Genomic DNA, 17,566 nt, shown 5'->3' with positions numbered 1-17,566 from the left:
CAATACTATTGCAGTGATGTATTCATTGGTCTTTTTAAAATGAGAACGTGACAAAACTTTAGTTTTTATTCATCGAAAATACTATTTTAATTATAAAGTCTGTTGAAGCTTGATGCTCATTTATTATTTATTTACATAGTGATGAATATTTTCATAGTTACGGCGTGGTAGAACATTCTGCGTTGATCGTCTATTTTAATGCAAAATATTAACTGTTAAAGGTTAGTAGTTATTTTATATTACGTATCTTCTTTTCAAAATGCGTCTTTGTTGAATACATTACAATTTAAGACCTCTGACGATTTTCGCCATTGTCTACTGCATGCATGGTGCATTGCGTTTTCAATACACACCTAAAAGGAGGATTTAAAATTTATACATGTGTAACGACTTCTTATTGATTGCGCTTGTAACTGATTAACAAGAAACGAATTGCACGTTAAAGGTCGGTGCTAGCTATTATTTTAGTATAAATGTATTGTGAACAAAATACCAAATGGTATTATACAACCTCATCTTTTGTTCTTATAAGAGCTCTTATTGGATTTTTAGATATTGTAACCAAATGCTTGTGAAATAATAAAAAATTATCGCATTTATATTTCGTAGTAATTAAAATTGATTTGCAAATCCTGTAAGAATTACACTAAAGAGTTACACTAGTGTCTTTTAGAAGTGAGCATTTCTTAAAAAAAACTTATTCAAACATTATATTTAAATTTAACTGCATTAGGTTAATTAATACTATTAAATTAAAACTAATAATAAAATTTTGTTATGTATGTTTAAATTTAACATAATTAATTTCTCTAGGTATTTATAATGTGAATGCCGTTTATTTTTATCTAGAATCATTTAAAAGCAACTACACATTAGGTACCTATATATTATATAGTTGATTTTACCCATGTAAAATGTAGCTATACAAATTCATTATGCTCTTTTACCATTTAGAAAGAAAATATAATAATATTACGATAAAATGTATAAATATTTCATAAGAATAAAAAAAATATGATTGTTATCTATTTTATATTTTAACATATTAAATTTAAAAAACTGAGCTGGAAATATTTAAATTTTATTTTCATCTTGTACTTAAAAATCAATACTATTGCAATATAAAGATTCCTAAAAGCATTATTAAATTGATTATATAAAATCATTTCTTGTAGAAACAAGTCTGACAAATGTTTTGTGTTTATGAAAGAATTAATTGTATTTCTATTGTTAGTAGTGCATTTGATTGTGGTTTATCATTTAGCATTGTTGTTCATACAGTCTAATTATACATTATTGTTTAAAAATTAACACAATTGTATTTCATGACATTTATTTGTGCAGTATAAAACTTATTCTTGATGGTCTATCTACATAGTGCATTTGGACTTCACTCTAACAAAACCTTTGCTTTAATGCTTAGCACATTTATTTATTTCAATCTCAGCTTATACTTATACCAAATTAGTGCAAGTACAAATTGATATAACTTGATTTATGAGATTTTCTAACTCAAACCCTTAGGGTAATTTGGAGTCAAGACATTGTGCAAACATAACTCCCCGAACGGTTTTCATATAACTTTGTTAATTAATTGAAAATAAAGTATTGAATATGTTTTGATGTTTATAGATTCACATTGTTCCATTGTAAATGTATTTTGTTGTTTTAGATTCTTGTTGTTTGAAGAAAAAGATATACATTATAATATACAAGGGTTATTTGTAAGGAAAAATGGAGGAGTTGAATGGGGATCTTTATGGGGATGGTCTCGTAAGTCTCGGGGATGAAGGATCATTGGAATCTACTGATAGTGGGAAGCAGGACCAAAGTTGCACAATTTGCGAGTAAGTGTGCTAATACACTTTACAAAAAAATTGACTATACAATTTACAATATTTCTGCACAACATACTATTTTACCCAATCTTATATTAGATTTATAAAAATATCCGTTATTTTAGCAATAAGCTGTGCAGTCCCCGGGTGTTGTCATGCCTACATGTATTCTGTGAAACATGTATAGATAAGCTGATGGTAAATGAAGCAGGTGATACTTTGAAATTTGATGTAGCTGTTGAATGTCCAGTATGCAAACAAGAAACCAAGGTAAGTACATATCAAACTCTTTTCATCCGTGAACCATATATTATATGTAACAAGCATTATATTATATAATTTGTATTTTAGATTCCTGTGGGGGGAGCAGCATCTTTACCATCTGATTATGTGATTACTAACATTTTGGATGTGTCTTCAATGGATCAATCCGTTGTTTGCACCTGTTGTAAGAGTAAAGAACCAGCCGTAGCTCGATGCACTGATTGTTCCCACTTCCTATGCTCAAACTGTAATTCTGCACATGAGTTCATGCGCTGTTTCGAAAACCACAGAGTTGTCCCATTTGATGCGCTTCGGTCGTCTAAGGAAAAATCTGCTGTTCATAAACCAATATTCTGCAGCCGCCATGTTGGAGAGAGCCTAAAACTGTATTGCTGTGACTGCGAAGTTGGTGCTTGCACCGAGTGTCTCACAGTAGATCACAAAGTTGGTGAACATCGTTGCGAGCGCATAGTCGATGCAGAGCCGAATCTCCGAGCCGAATTGCGTAACTACATAGTAGAAGCAAACGCGCGTGCAATAGCCGCCGGTGGGGCCTCAGCTCGGCTTGACGATGCCCTGGGTGACCTTCAACGCCAACGCGATGAGGCCGAGAGCCTCATTAATGAAGCTTTCCATGCCTATAAAGCTGCTCTAGAAAGGCGCCGTGAGACAGTTCTAGAAGAACTCGAGCGCTTACACAAAGAGAGAGAACTGAAGGTTATGGATCTTTTCGACCGCGTGGACAAGACCGTTCTACGTATTGATTGCGCTTGCAAGTTCACCACACGGCTGTTGAGACGCGGCGACGGCACCGAAATTGTGATGCTTAAGAAGACCGTCGCTTCCCAATTTGCACGCCTGTTAGAGGGGGCTCCGGAGTTTGATGTCGATTTCTCTTTGGAGTTCGTGACAAAGATGGATAAATTCGACTCTATAACTGAAGATACCTTTGGAGCTTTTCGGACTGAAGCAACTATGGCGGAGGAAAGGAAACGGTTAAGCGAGTCCTCTGCGATCGTGTCCGTTGCGTCGAACGCTCACTCCCCAGCAGTGTCAGTCACCAATGCACCGGTGTTCGATGATTTTCCTCTTGGGAACGTTCGTCGCGTGACTGGCGTTTCTGGGGTGGGAATGGTGGGAGTTCCCTCAATGGGTGTAGGCTCCGGGCCAGTGGCAAGCAGTGGGGTACTGCCGGGGGTCGTGAGCGTTAACAATGTAACTGGAGTAGGCTCTGGGGTGCCAGCACTGCCGTCTATGGTCGAATACAACTTGCAGCAGTTGGCAAGTATTGCCGAAAAGGACGTTCCGCCACCCCCGCACGCTTCCCCCGCTCCATCATTCACATTAGCGGAATTACTGGCTGGTGATTTGAACTCTCCACATGCATACAACAACTTGCAAGCTTTAGCCAAACTTGGATTGAATACAGGTAGTCAAATTATCTAAAAAAATTGCCTAAAAACAAACTTTATAATAATCTAGTAGACTCGGCCAAGCGTTGCTGTGGCTAAGATTTTTGTTATACATATTATATAGTAGTAAACTATTCAAGAGAAACGGCTGAAGAACACCAATCCACCATGCTTTCTTGGTGGTTATGCCATTTAATTGTAGCTTATGTGAAACGTTGGTAATTATTTTGATAAGGATCAATACCTAGGTACGAATAAAGAGCCTTTTCTAGCGGTGGTATTTTAATTAAAAAAAATAATAAAAGGACGCTCATTGTGACGTAACTATAAAAGATAGAGACATGCTGTCGCGACATTTCTTATAGAAAGTGATGTGTCCTGAAAAATTGAAATACATCATTTTCTATCATTAATAGTTTTCGCAGCGCACGCGATCGAAGGAAGTTTTTTGTTTATTTTTTACACCTTGGGTTAGATTATTCAAGTTTTAGTAAGCATCCCTAATTCTTTTGAAAATGAAACATAGTTTATGTCACTCGGGAATAGTGTAGCTTGCCTACAGTGAAAGAATTGAAATCGGTCCAGTAGTTACGGAGCCTATTCATTTCAAACAAACAAAAAATCAAATCTTTCCTCTTTATAATATTAGTATAGATAGAATTCATATTGGATAGCCGTTTATAAACGATCTAATTTGATTGGATACCCTCTTTTACAATTTATCTTAACTTTCCAGAGGTCAACGGCTATGGTGGGGTCGGGGGCGTAAGCGCCATTAGCTCAGTAGGCCCCCGGGGCGTGTCCCCCGGTCGTCCGCTTTTAACAGCAGCCGAAGAAGCAGCCTTAGTCGCGCCACCAGCCCCACTGGTTCGGGCAACGAAGGCCACACCCATGCATATTAGATTTAAATTCGGACAACTCGGAGGCGGTAAGGGCCAGTTCAACTCCCCCCATGGCTTCTGCCTTGGAAATGATGAAGACATCATTGTTGCGGATACCAATAATCACCGGATTACTGTAAGTATTTTCTATATACTTGGTAAATAAAAAGAGATAAAGTTTGCTTTGAGATTTAAATTGAATATGGGGTTATTAATTTTTGAAGTTATACTTCTTTAGGAGCGTTATGAAAAATTTATGAGAGTGAAATTTTACGATGCGCGCGCAACGTGACACAAAATTAACAGAATGAAGTTGTTAACGAATTCTTTTTAAACCAGCCGGGCGCTGAGCGTGCCCAAAATAATAATAAAGAAATAGAATATGCGTGAAGTTAGCAGCTATGCCAAGAATTTTGAATAAACATTTGTAGTACCTTTTAAACAAATAAAGGAGTTTTAATTATTTTTTCAAAGAAATTTAGCAATGCCTTTTCACAGAGACCTATTGTTACTTAGTTAAAAGGTTATGAAACATACCTAGTTATTAAATTGAATGAATAAAATAATAAATAATAATAATTATTATTATTAATATTAATTAATAATTGAATAATATACTAAATATTAAATATTATTAAATTATTAACGTTAAATATTTATTATTAATTATTTAATGTTTTAAAAAAATAAAGAAAGCCAAAGAAGTATAACTTTTTACGTGCGTACATAAGTACACGCACCCTTTTTTTGCTAATTTTAGTGTAAAAAAAATTTCTATAGACTGATCTAAATAAATCGTGCATTTTTCAGGTGTTCGACAAAGCTGGCAATCACAAGTTCAATTTCGGTGTAGCGGGTAAGGAAGAGGGCCAGTTGTGGTACCCCCGTAAAGTGGCTGTGGTCCGCGCCACTGGAAAGTTTGTTGTCTGTGACCGTGGCAACGAGAGGTCCCGAATGCAGATATTCACTAAGAATGGGCACTTTTTGAAGAAAATTGCCGTAAGTATCTCGCATTTTTGTTCTAAGAGAGCGTTCAAGTATTACGTCACGCAATTTTTGGAGATTCTTGACACCCCCTCCCCATGTAACGCGCCGTAACGTTATGTACCCAATAGTAAAACGGTTTGTGACCACCTAGTGACACTTTATACCTAAGAGTTACTAATATTAACAATAACGGCTTAATTCAATCCCCGCCCCGCATCGTAACGTTTTACAAAAGGACCCCCCCCCCCCCAATTCGTGACGTAATACTTGACCACTCCCCAACTCACACAACAGTCAAGTATATACAAGAATTATAAGTAATAGTACGGGAGGTAGCAACGTTTGAAAAAAAAGAATTTTAGGTCAGCTGATTTTGTGATATGTCTTCCTTCTTGCACTTGCGGTTAGAGTCTGGGCAATCTGGCTGGCGGTAGCGGTTGCGTTCATTAGTGCGCATCCTATCTGTCCAGGTAATAATCCTGGATTTTAAAAGCATTTTAAGAAGCGTAATTTTTGATTTTTCCTGTTTAAATAAGTCTACCTGACATACTTTTCTTATTGCCAGACATTTTTCACGTTGCTAACTATGTGCCAGACGCGATTTTAAGTTTTATTTTTATAAAAATTTCAAAGCATTTTAGAATGTCTGTAATTTTAATATTATGTTATTTAAATATAAGAAAAACTGAAAATGAATTCGCCAGACATTAATTCGGTTGTTAAGTCTTGAATTCAAATGATAAAGTATTGCAGTATGATGAAGCATTTCATTTTAAGAAGCGTAATTTTTAATTTTTCCTGTTTAAATAAGTCTACCTGACATACTTTTTTTATTGCCAGACATTTTTCCCATTGTTAACTATGTGCCAGACGCGATTTTAAGTTTTTTTTTTAATAAAATCTTGAAAGTATTTTAGAATGTCTGTAATTTTAATATAATATTAATTAAATATAAGAAAAACTGAAAATGAATTTGCCAGACATTAATTCGATTGTTAAGTCTTGAATTAAAATGATAAAGTATTGCAGTATGATGAAGCATTTCATTTTAAGAAGCGTAATTTTTAATTTTTCCTGTTTAAATAAGTCTACCTGACATACTTTTCTTATTGCCAGACATTTTTCACGTTGCTATGTGCCAGACGCGATTTCAAGTTTTATTTTTATAAAAATTTCAAAGCATTTTAGAATGTCTGTAATTTTAATATTATGTTATTTAAATATAAGAAAAACTGAAAATGAATTTGCCAGACATTAATTCGGTTGTTAAGTCTTGAATTAAAATGATAAAGTATTGCAGTATGATGAAGCATTGCATTTTAAGAAGCGTAATTTTTAATTTTTCCTGTTTAAATAAGTCTACCTGACATACTTTTCTTATTGCCAGACATTTTTCACGTTGCTAACTATGTGCCAGACGCGATTTTAAGTTTTATTTTTATAAAAATTTTAAAGCATTTTAGAATGTCTGTAATTTTAATATTATGTTATTTAAATACATATAAGAAAAACTGAAAATGAATTTGCCAGACATTAATTCGGTTGTTAAGTCTTGAATTAAAATGATAAAGTATTGCAGTATGATGAAGCATTTCATTTTAAGAAGCGTAATTTTTAATTTTTCCTGTTTAAATAAGTCTACCTGACATACTTTTTTTATTGCCAGACATTTTTCCCATTGTTAACTATGTGCCAGACGCGATTTTAAGTTTTTTTTTTAATAAAATCTTGAAAGTATTTTAGAATGTCTGTAATTTTAATATAATATTAATTAAATATAAGAAAAACTGAAAATGAATTTGCCAGACATTAATTCGATTGTTAAGTCTTGAATTAAAATGATAAAGTATTGCAGTATGATGAAGCATTTCATTTTAAGAAGCGTAATTTTTAATTTTTCCTGTTTAAATAAGTCTACCTGACATACTTTTCTTATTGCCAGACATTTTTCACGTTGCTATGTGCCAGACGCGATTTCAAGTTTTATTTTTATAAAAATTTCAAAGCATTTTAGAATGTCTGTAATTTTAATATTATGTTATTTAAATATAAGAAAAACTGAAAATGAATTTGCCAGACATTAATTCGGTTGTTAAGTCTTGAATTAAAATGATAAAGTATTGCAGTATGATGAAGCATTGCATTTTAAGAAGCGTAATTTTTAATTTTTCCTGTTTAAATAAGTCTACCTGACATACTTTTCTTATTGCCAGACATTTTTCACGTTGCTAACTATGTGCCAGACGCGATTTTAAGTTTTATTTTTATAAAAATTTTAAAGCATTTTAGAATGTCTGTAATTTTAATATTATGTTATTTAAATACATATAAGAAAAACTGAAAATGAATTTGCCAGACATTAATTCGGTTGTTAAGTCTTGAATTAAAATGATAAAGTATTGCAGTATGATGAAGCATTTCATTTTAAGAAGCGTAATTTTTAATTTTTCCTGTTTAAATAAGTCTACCTGACATACTTTTTTTATTGCCAGACATTTTTCCCATTGTTAACTATGTGCCAGACGCGATTTTAAGTTTTTTTTTTTATAAAAATTTGAAAGTATTTTAGAATGTCTGTAATTTTAATATTATATTAATTAAATATAAGAAAAACTGAAAATGAATTTGCCAGACATTAATTCGATTGTTAAGTCTTGAATTAAAATGATAAAGTATTGCAGTATGATGAAGCATTTCATTTTAAGAAGCGTAATTTTTAATTTTTCCTGTTTAAATAAGTCTACCTGACATACTTTTTTTATTGCCAGACATTTTTCCCATTGCTAACTATGTGCCAGACGCGATTTTAAGTTTTTTTTTAAAATGCAATGCTTCATCATACTGCAATACTTTATCATTTTAATTCAAGACTTAACAACCGAATTAATGTCTGGCCAATTCATTTTCAGTTTTTCTTATATTTAAATAACATAATATTAAAATTACAGACATTCTAAAATGCTTTAAAATTTTTATAAAAATAAAACTTAAAATCGCGTCTGGCACATAGTTAGCAACGTGAAAAATGTCTGGCAATAAGAAAAGTATGTCAGGTAGACGTATTTAAAAAGGAAAAATCAAAAATTACGCTTCTTAAAATGCAATGCTTCATCATACTGCAATACTTTATCATTTTAATTCAAGACTTAACAACCGAATTAATGTCTGGCAAATTCATTTTCAGTTTTTCTTATATTTAAATAACATAATATTAAAATTACAGACATTCTAAAATGCTTTAAAATTTTTATAAAAATAAAACTTAAAATCGCGTCTGGCACATAGTTAGCAACGTGAAAAATGTCTGGCAATAAGAAAAGTATGTCAGGTAGACGTATTTAAAAAGGAAAAATCAAAAATTACGCTTCTTAAAATGCAATGCTTCATCATACTGCAATACTTTATCATTTTAATTCAAGACTTAACAACCGAATTAATGTCTGGCAAATTCATTTTCAGTTTTTCTTATATTTAAATAACATAATATTAAAATTACAGACATTCTAAAATGCTTTAAAATTTTTATAAAAATAAAACTTAAAATCGCGTCTGGCACATAGTTAGCAACGTGAAAAATGTCTGGCAATAAAAAAAGTATGTCAGGTAGACGTATTTAAAAACGAAAAATTAAAAATTACGCTTCTTAAAATGCTTTTAAAATCCAGGATTATTACCTGGACAGATAGGATGCGCACTAATGAACGCAACCGCTACCGCCAGCCAGATTGCCCAGACTCTAACCGGAAGTGCAAGAAGGAAGACATATCACAAAATCAGCTGACCTGAAATTCTTTCTCGAAAACGTTGCTACCTCCCGTACTATAATGTCATGGGAACTATAGATATATAATTTTACAATTATTTATTTGAAATATGAGACTATAACTTTCCTTTAGCATTTGCCTCATTGATCTGAATACATTTAAAGCTTCAGCAGAACATTGCTTTGTATTAATTTAATATACATACTGAATCTCAATCCGCTGCACTGGTCCTTTATTATTTTGCTTTTCATAAGAAAGAGAAAGGAAAATTCTTATGTTTCAAAGAGCAACACTTCAATCAGAATTATATAACAGTAAAATGATTTTTTTTAATGGGTCTTTCTATTTTTATTATTTTTGTAAAAACTAGCTGTCCGCCATTTGTTGGTTGTATTGTTGCGTTCTTTTTTAAACTGATATCTCCCAATCTTAAAATTAAATGTCGTCAAACATTCTAGTTTACTTGTGTATTTATTTGTATATGAATTATACAAATGTTTTTTTTTTTGTAGCTGCTAGTTTGGTGTTAAATTCTGCTGTCATGTTTTGTCTTGTCTTACTTAGTATTGTATTTTTTTGAGGATATGTCCAATGTGTATTTATTTTATGTTTCTGTATAGTGATGTATCTGTTTAGTTTCCAATAAATAAATATACTTATTCCTTGATTAATTTACTTTCTAAATTAAATTTAAATCGTTTAGTTTTTAGGGCGTTTAAACAAATATTGAAGTGATTTTATCGGGTACAGGTGCGGTTCATCGACATAGTAGCTGGCCTGGCAGTGACAGCCGAAGGTCTAATAGTGGCAGTGGATAGTGTGACCCCAACTGTATTTATTCTGTCTGAGGAAGGTGACCTCATGAGTTGGTTCGATTGTAGTGAGTGTATGCGGGAGCCTTCCGACATTGCTATAAGCGGTGAGCATTCTGAATATTTAAATTTCCAGCAAAAAAATTCATATATATTACCGGAAATGTATGAAATATAGGAATTGTATGCAAATCCTATGAAATTTATATAATTCCAAAGCTATTTAGGAAATTTATAAAAATAATGCTTTCTGTAATAAAACTAACCTAACGTAACATTCGTTTGGCATATAATCAGTCAGTTATTTAAGTCGTTGCAAATGTCACAATATTAAAGTAAGCCTTGTATTATTATACTATGTTAAATGTAAACAAGTCAGTCCATATGGCTTTTTATTTTTGCAGGGTAAGCCGGAATGGCACTTGTACTTTATATTTTTTTGAACATAATGGACACAAAACTTTATATCAGATAATTCTTCCTATACTATCCCCGCATACCCATTGATATCTAAAATATTTTCATTTCCGATTGCTATTTAGACAATGTAAAGATTTCTTAGAAAATGTCTAATATAATTTTACACATTTCCGTGCGGTTTTAGGAATTACATACAATTCCGAGGAAACGTATATAATGACGGATTACATACATTTCCGGTAACATATATACACATAATTCAATGTTATTGTTATTTTGATCTGTATAAAATATTTATTACGAATATTGAGTATAAAAATCTAATTTTAAATGACGACGCACTTTAAATTAACATAATTAACGCTTCATTAAATATTATTTTCGGATTTAATATAATATTACATTTCTAACCACTTAATTGACCTATCGTTCACCAGTATTAAACTATCAAAGATCATAAATCAATTATACTAATTATTTAATTATTGCAATTATTTTTTTGTAATATTCTAAATGTATATTATATAATTTCCAGGCAAAGAATTCTACGTATGCGACTTCAAAGGTCACTGCGTGGTCGTGTTCGACGATGAGGGCAGGTTCCTTCGTCGCATCGGATGCGAGAACGTGACCAATTTCCCCAACGGGATCGACGTGTCGGACGCCGGCGACGTGCTGATCGGCGACTCGCACGGAAATAAGTTTCACGTGGCCGTGTTTTCGCGGGACGGGGTTTTGGTCACAGAGTTTGAATGCCCCTATGTGAAGGTAGGATTATGTGAAATTAACATTTCAATTTAGATCTAATATATAAAATTCGCGTCACAATGTTCGTTCCCAGACTCCTCCGAAATGACTCGACCGATTCTTATGAAATTTTATATTCATATTTTGTAAGTCTACTATCTATCATTCAAACCCCTCAGTGATAAGGGGTGTCCAAACCAATTTTTTTTTTATTTTTTAGAAAAAAAAAAAAATTTTATCATGCAGCATAAGAAAATACATACAACCCCTAATTTTCTCCCCTCTACGATCGACCTCTTTTTTTTATTAGGGGCCATCCATAAAGTACGTCACACGTTAATGGGGAGGGAGGGTATCACCGAAGTGTGACATCGTGTGACAAGGGGCACGGGGGGGGTCAATACTTTTGTGACGTCACATGTTAAAATTTTAAATACTAAAACGCAAAGTTTGGATGTGAATTAAAAATTTACGAACTTGATCTATATTTACATTGATATACAAAAAAACATAAATATTTTTATCTTTAATTAATATAATTAATCGTTTATTATTTTCTAACTAGTCGTTTGTTTTTTCAGTTTTATGAAATGTTGGACTTTATGTTGATTTTATTAGATTATTATTTAATAAAAATAAGCAAAAAATGAAAATTCTCTCGATTATTTTTAAATACATACATAAATTTAAAAAATGTGTGACGTCACATCAGGACGTCAGGGGGGGTTATAAAAATGTGACAACCCGTGACAAGGACGGGGGGAGGGGTTCAAAAATCCTAAAATTCGTGTGACGTACTTTATGGATGGCCCCTTATTGTAGATAGTTATTTTTATTGAACTAAAAAATGTTTCCTTGAAATAATATACGATGTTTTGATAATGATGCAGTATCACAACCAGTTTGTGATAACAACAACTACTTCGAATTTCACTAAATAGACATTTAATTGAACTAATTCAAAGATATACAGCAAATATGTGGGAAAGTAAAAATACTCCTTTTCAGGTGTCCCGCTGCTGCGGTCTGAAGATAACATCGGAAGGCTACATCGTAACCCTGGCAAAGAATAATCACCACGTTCTAGTCCTCAACACCTTATACATTGTCTGAGGAATAACTCAATGGCTGTAAGTCGTACACAAGATCTCACATTTATTCCCTATTTTATAATTTGATTGCTGATTTTACATTGCTTAACAGTATTTGACTAATTGTTATTTTTTTTTAATTGTTAAATTCACTAAACGTTGTCTATTCGCAGTGAAATCTCCTATTCGTTTCGGCCTCACTGCATAAGAACTGAATATTTTGGTTTCGCATTTAGTTATAGTAACAGAAAATCCAAAGTTTAGGCTAATTTCATTTTTTGTTTTTGCATCCGGTTGCCTCATACTTGGTTTGGACAATATGTAAGATTGTTCCATAGACCGGTGACTGGATTATTTTATATCTAAATTAGCAGCTATGGTTCCTAGTTCGAGTGAAGTAATGTCAATTAGGTTCTGATGGGGTGTCGCCTCGCAGACGAATCGAACATTATTGCTTGTAGTCTCATTTTATTGCCCATGGGCGATAAGGCCATGTGTTTACGCACAATTGATTTAATCTTTTTAGTCTTTGACCAAAGGAGGCGACACTAAAACGTGCCATCTAGTTTAGGTTTAATCGCTTATACAATATTATATATTGTCCGTTAAAATATATTTACCTTTTACAGAAATTCTTGTGTCTATACAAAATGTTTTTTCCATGTACTCTTGTTTTGAGAGCCTATATTTGAACATTTTTTCGTGGTTAGGCTGTTAAGGAACACTTTCTTTGGTAATTGGATTGAACCACTGTTAATACAAATTATATACATTGAGTGGTGTTTAGTAGTTTATGTGGCATTTTCATGTAACTTATCGATATTTCGACTGTTATTCCCCTTTTACATAGCATTAGGTAAGTCACAAAGTTGATTAGCGGGTTCGATCGCTTATAAATGGGTTAGTATTGAACAAATAGGCTATTAAACTATCGTTCGTAATATATCCATGAATGTGCCATCATAAACCTATATTATTTCTACTAGTTGTCATCAAAATTACTGTTCGCCAAAGTATATATTTTTTATAGCGATCCAAGTTAGAAATTTTTGGAAAGTTAACTCTTCTTAAAGTTAGATGGTAGGTGAATAATATTAATCGTCACCTTATATATCCTGCTATATATTGTTTTGAAATAATGATTTTCGTGGTCTTCCAATATCGGCATTGAAATATTTTATTAGAATTTATTTGAACCAAATTTAACATGGAAGATGGAGTAGTCGGGGGTCATTATTTCAGCAAGTCCTTTCTAAATTGATAAGTACTTACAAACCACCTATATTTGAGTGTGATATTTTGTTGATATATTATTTTATATGATGCTCTCTAGCCCCTATAGAAAACATGATTTCTAATTTGAACCTCATTTGAGTATGTCTTCATTTTTTGAGTTCCTTAAGCCCAGTGCAAAAGTCTACTGTTCATATGATGAGCCGAATCTTTTTAAATATTGCTGAGCCATACTTATACCGTAGCCGTTCACATATTATATCGTAAGTATATTGTACTTAATTAGTCGGTAATATTTGTTTGTATTGGAACAGTATATGGGTTCAATTAGACATTTAATGTGATATGAGCAATAATGTAAAACCGTCGAGTACCAACACAAGTCGCCGAGTCGAAGTCACATCGGCGTTGACGCTTTGATTTATTTATTAGTAGCTTTTGGGTTTTTTTTTTCTTATTGTTTTTAAGTTATTTGTTTCAGGATTTTTTGTCCCGATAGTATTAGGGAATTTTATTTTCTTTTATTATTTGAACTAAGCAAATGAAAGCTGCGAGCGTTGCGGGTTTTAATGTGTGATTAATACTCGTATTTTATTAATTTTACTGTATTGTTTTAATTGTCCCTGGGCCCATATTTAAATAGTATTTATGGCCAGTGCGTAAGGCCTTAGAGTTACGAATTTTTACTGCCAAATTGTTTTCTTACTATATTTGTGCATGCACATAATTATTATTTTATTGTATAGGTATTTGTAGAAATTAGTTACTAGTTGTTGCCAATTTTTTTTTGTTTTAATATTCAGGGTTTTAATATTATTATAATGTTCAATATTTTATTTGTTGTCCATTGGTCGAAATTTTTGTGTGTTAGTGACGTAAAATTTTACAGAAATACAAATAGGAGCCCCAAAGGGAGCGTTTGACGCTATTAATAATATTGCTTAGAGTTGCATAAAATTATTAAAAAAGTGGTGTGATAAGTTTTGGATAATTTTACAAATTATACTATTTTGTGTGAATTTCAATATTGATAAATTTAAAGTACGCATTACCAATAACACAACGGCATCGACATTTAGTCGACCGTATGTCTGGGAGTATTATTTTAGAATACATTTAATCTAATTTGATGTAAACAGTCGACGAGAGTTTCCTTTTGTTCTTGCCATGTATCTTATATAGGTGTCGAAGTAGAGGTTTTGTAGGAATTAGAATTTTTCAATTATTGATGTATACAGAGCTGTGGGAGCGATGGTGTTATTTAGATTCGTTAGTTAGAAGGGTGGCGGGTATTCGCTGCGTCTCTTTGGCTGTATATTTATGCTGTTACGGATAAGCACTGTCATGGGGTTAATGGCAGGTCAAATGGTATCTATTGTCCATTGACGTTACACGATAATAATTGTATCATTAGAGTACATTACAGTAGCCTTTCTTGGAAATCTTAAAGTTACCTATATACACGTAAAGCGATTTTTGGTACATGTATTTCTCTTCTATATTCCCTTATGTATCCAGCAATAAATTCGGTAGATGTAGTATGCGCCGTTTGGCATTAACGTTGTCAGCTCCGACGGCGATCGCACGATTGTCCGTTCGGTGGAATGCGCAAGTTTATTGGCAAACGGTGTGGTATTAGGGTTCGCAGCGCACAAGGTGAGCTCATGTTACCCTCCCTATTGGAGGTGGGCGTATTGCCTATTTTGTGGCACCAAGCACAGCTCGATAATCCGGTGGAGTTCGTGATTCTTAGGACCGTGCTAATTGACCGTGAGTAGGGTTCGGACGGGATGTGCGTTCAGTTTGGGACACCGACAGCTGATCACCTGCTTTTTACGATTCAGTGATCCTAAATCCTAATCAACCCCTCGGGGCCACGTTGGTAACTCGTAGAATCGATTTTATTGTGTCATTAGTGTAGTATTAACGCATTTAGAATTGAAATTTTTCACCTTACCACCGCCATATTAGTTTGGTCACTCCACTGTTCAAAAACCAATAAAAATAAGGTTGTGAGCTGAATTCCCTTGGAATTATAAGCCACATGAGTGCTTGTGCAATAAATATCACAGTTTGGGTCTAGGCTTTTAAATTATTATAGATTATATACATTGTTGAGCTGATTATAAAAATTTAATATATTATTATACCTTTTAATATTGTTAATGAATTCTAATTGCATTCCACATAGAGTGAACGAATTTGAAATGACCATTTTCAATCTACATTATACAAGTTATTTTTTTTACAACGTAGGATTATTAGCAGTTGCCAATGTTTTTTCCTTTAGTCAGTAAAAGTACAAATATTTTAATATACAATTCTTGGTATTTATCTATGTAGTGTCTAATTTTTTTTTTAATTTGTTTGTTTAACTATAAGCATAATTTTTTTCACTAACGCGGCCAGTTACAACTTGAAAATTATTCGGTAAAAAAACATATCACTTGGAATCTGATTCTCGCATTACGTAATGTGTATAGGCAAATTCATTAACGCTAAACATAAAGCAATACATTGCTCACCACGACAGCTCGGTATAAAAAATGTTGCATACATTTTCCGTAATGTGAGATTGTATTTTTATCTTAGTAGTAACATCTGTGTTTTCTTTAATTTTACGGTTCAATGGCTTTCGTTTTATTTCAGTTAGTTATAAGTGTATCCTAAGTTACAATGTAATGTTTCTCGTCATTTTTAATTATATCGATTAAATTTATTTGTATGAATGGTGCATGTTCCAAATGCATATTTTATTTTTGATCCAAAGATTTCTTTTTAATGCTTATAGTTTAATTTTATTTATAAAAACGACATTTGTGGAGTGTGCATTGGCATTTGATATTAGAATCACATAATTCCGTAGCGTTGGTGCAACCGAGCAAATGTCTACTGTATTCTCGTATGAATATTGCTCAATGGTTTTATTACGTTTAAAGTATTTTAACATAGGTCAGTCCACGGAGTGTATTGGCCGTGGACTTTCGCGTACATAATATCTACCGACAATACCCTCCGTAAACATTTGAAACTTGAAACGTTAAATTTTATTATTAGGTAGTTGTTTTGCCTTGTCGCCTTGCATCGGCGCAAGTTGCGGGGCGCCAGAGACACTTGCCATGCTCTGGAGCCATTTTGACTGCTTCGACTCAAAGCAATATTATCCACTTCCCGATTGCACATATCTTTTTTTAATACGACCCGGTTAGCAGTTAATAATGTCTCCAGCGCCGCGGCGGTGTTAGCTGAACAAATTTTAGCCCCACAGTCAACGAAAGTATTGTTATAATATTACATACAGAATTTTCTGCAGCGTCGTGCCTAGATCTTAGAAGTTAATCGTATTGAGGTAGAGATAATCTCAAATATTTTGGCTCTTTGAATATTCCATGATATTATTTTGTTTTTCGTGAAATTGTATTTACATTATACATTCATACACTTAGTAATATTGTATACATGAATATACATTGCGTAGTTTGTAAATTGATTTAAATGTAAAAATAAGATGCGCAACTGGTTTTACATCGCCGATTGGGATCGCAGGAATTGATCGATTTTAATATAGAGCAATCGAGTATCTCGTGTGTTTTTTTCAACTAGTTGATCGTCTTACTTTGACACTTTTCGCCGCTGAGGTTACTTGAGAATTTGGTGTTGTTGAGCTCGCACCTTTTTGGCGAGTACAAATTTTCACGTGACTGCGGCTTTTATTATTAAGTTTATTATTCGTGAACTGTGGCCAGGACAACAGCACAGAGCAGTGTAATTCAGAGCCTGCCTAACATATATTTTTGTCATGATTTTATTTAGGTATATACATGTTATTCACATATTACAGTTTTCTCAATAATAGCTTGTATTTTAATTAAGAAATAATCATATTTAACATTGCCAGGTGATCAGCAACCTGCACTTTAATATTTTTGGAAACTATTGAACTTAAATTGTACTGACTTTATAAATATATTTACTTCAATAAAGATTTTCCATGCCACTATTGAGGGGTTTTATTTAAAGTCCAACTATGTATGTGTATGCTCCAATTAATTTAAAACCATAAGTAGAAGATTAAATGTGGTTATAATGGAGTGCTCTAAAACGACAGTCATGTGCT

The 17,566-nt window shown here is 32.8% G+C and overlaps 1 protein-coding gene across 1 annotated transcript; it reads left to right on the top strand.

Moving 5' to 3' along the window:
- Nucleotides 1-17,449, top strand: LOC125061161 (brain tumor protein-like). Its single transcript, XM_047666387.1, has 9 exons — nt 1-221; nt 1,673-1,847; nt 1,964-2,108; nt 2,190-3,531; nt 4,251-4,531; nt 5,206-5,394; nt 9,897-10,065; nt 10,914-11,146; nt 12,134-17,449. The coding sequence occupies exons 2-9, from the start codon at nt 1,735-1,737 to the stop codon at nt 12,236-12,238; spliced, it is 2,577 nt and encodes an 858-aa protein (XP_047522343.1). The 5' UTR covers nt 1-221; nt 1,673-1,734; the 3' UTR covers nt 12,239-17,449.
- Nucleotides 17,450-17,566: the final 117 nt, after the last annotated feature.

The sequence above is a fragment of the Pieris napi genome, chromosome 23 (assembly GCF_905475465.1).
Source record: "Pieris napi chromosome 23, ilPieNapi1.2, whole genome shotgun sequence".
NCBI lineage: Eukaryota > Metazoa > Arthropoda > Insecta > Lepidoptera > Pieridae > Pieris > Pieris napi.
This window is presented reverse-complemented; position numbering and strand designations above follow the sequence as displayed.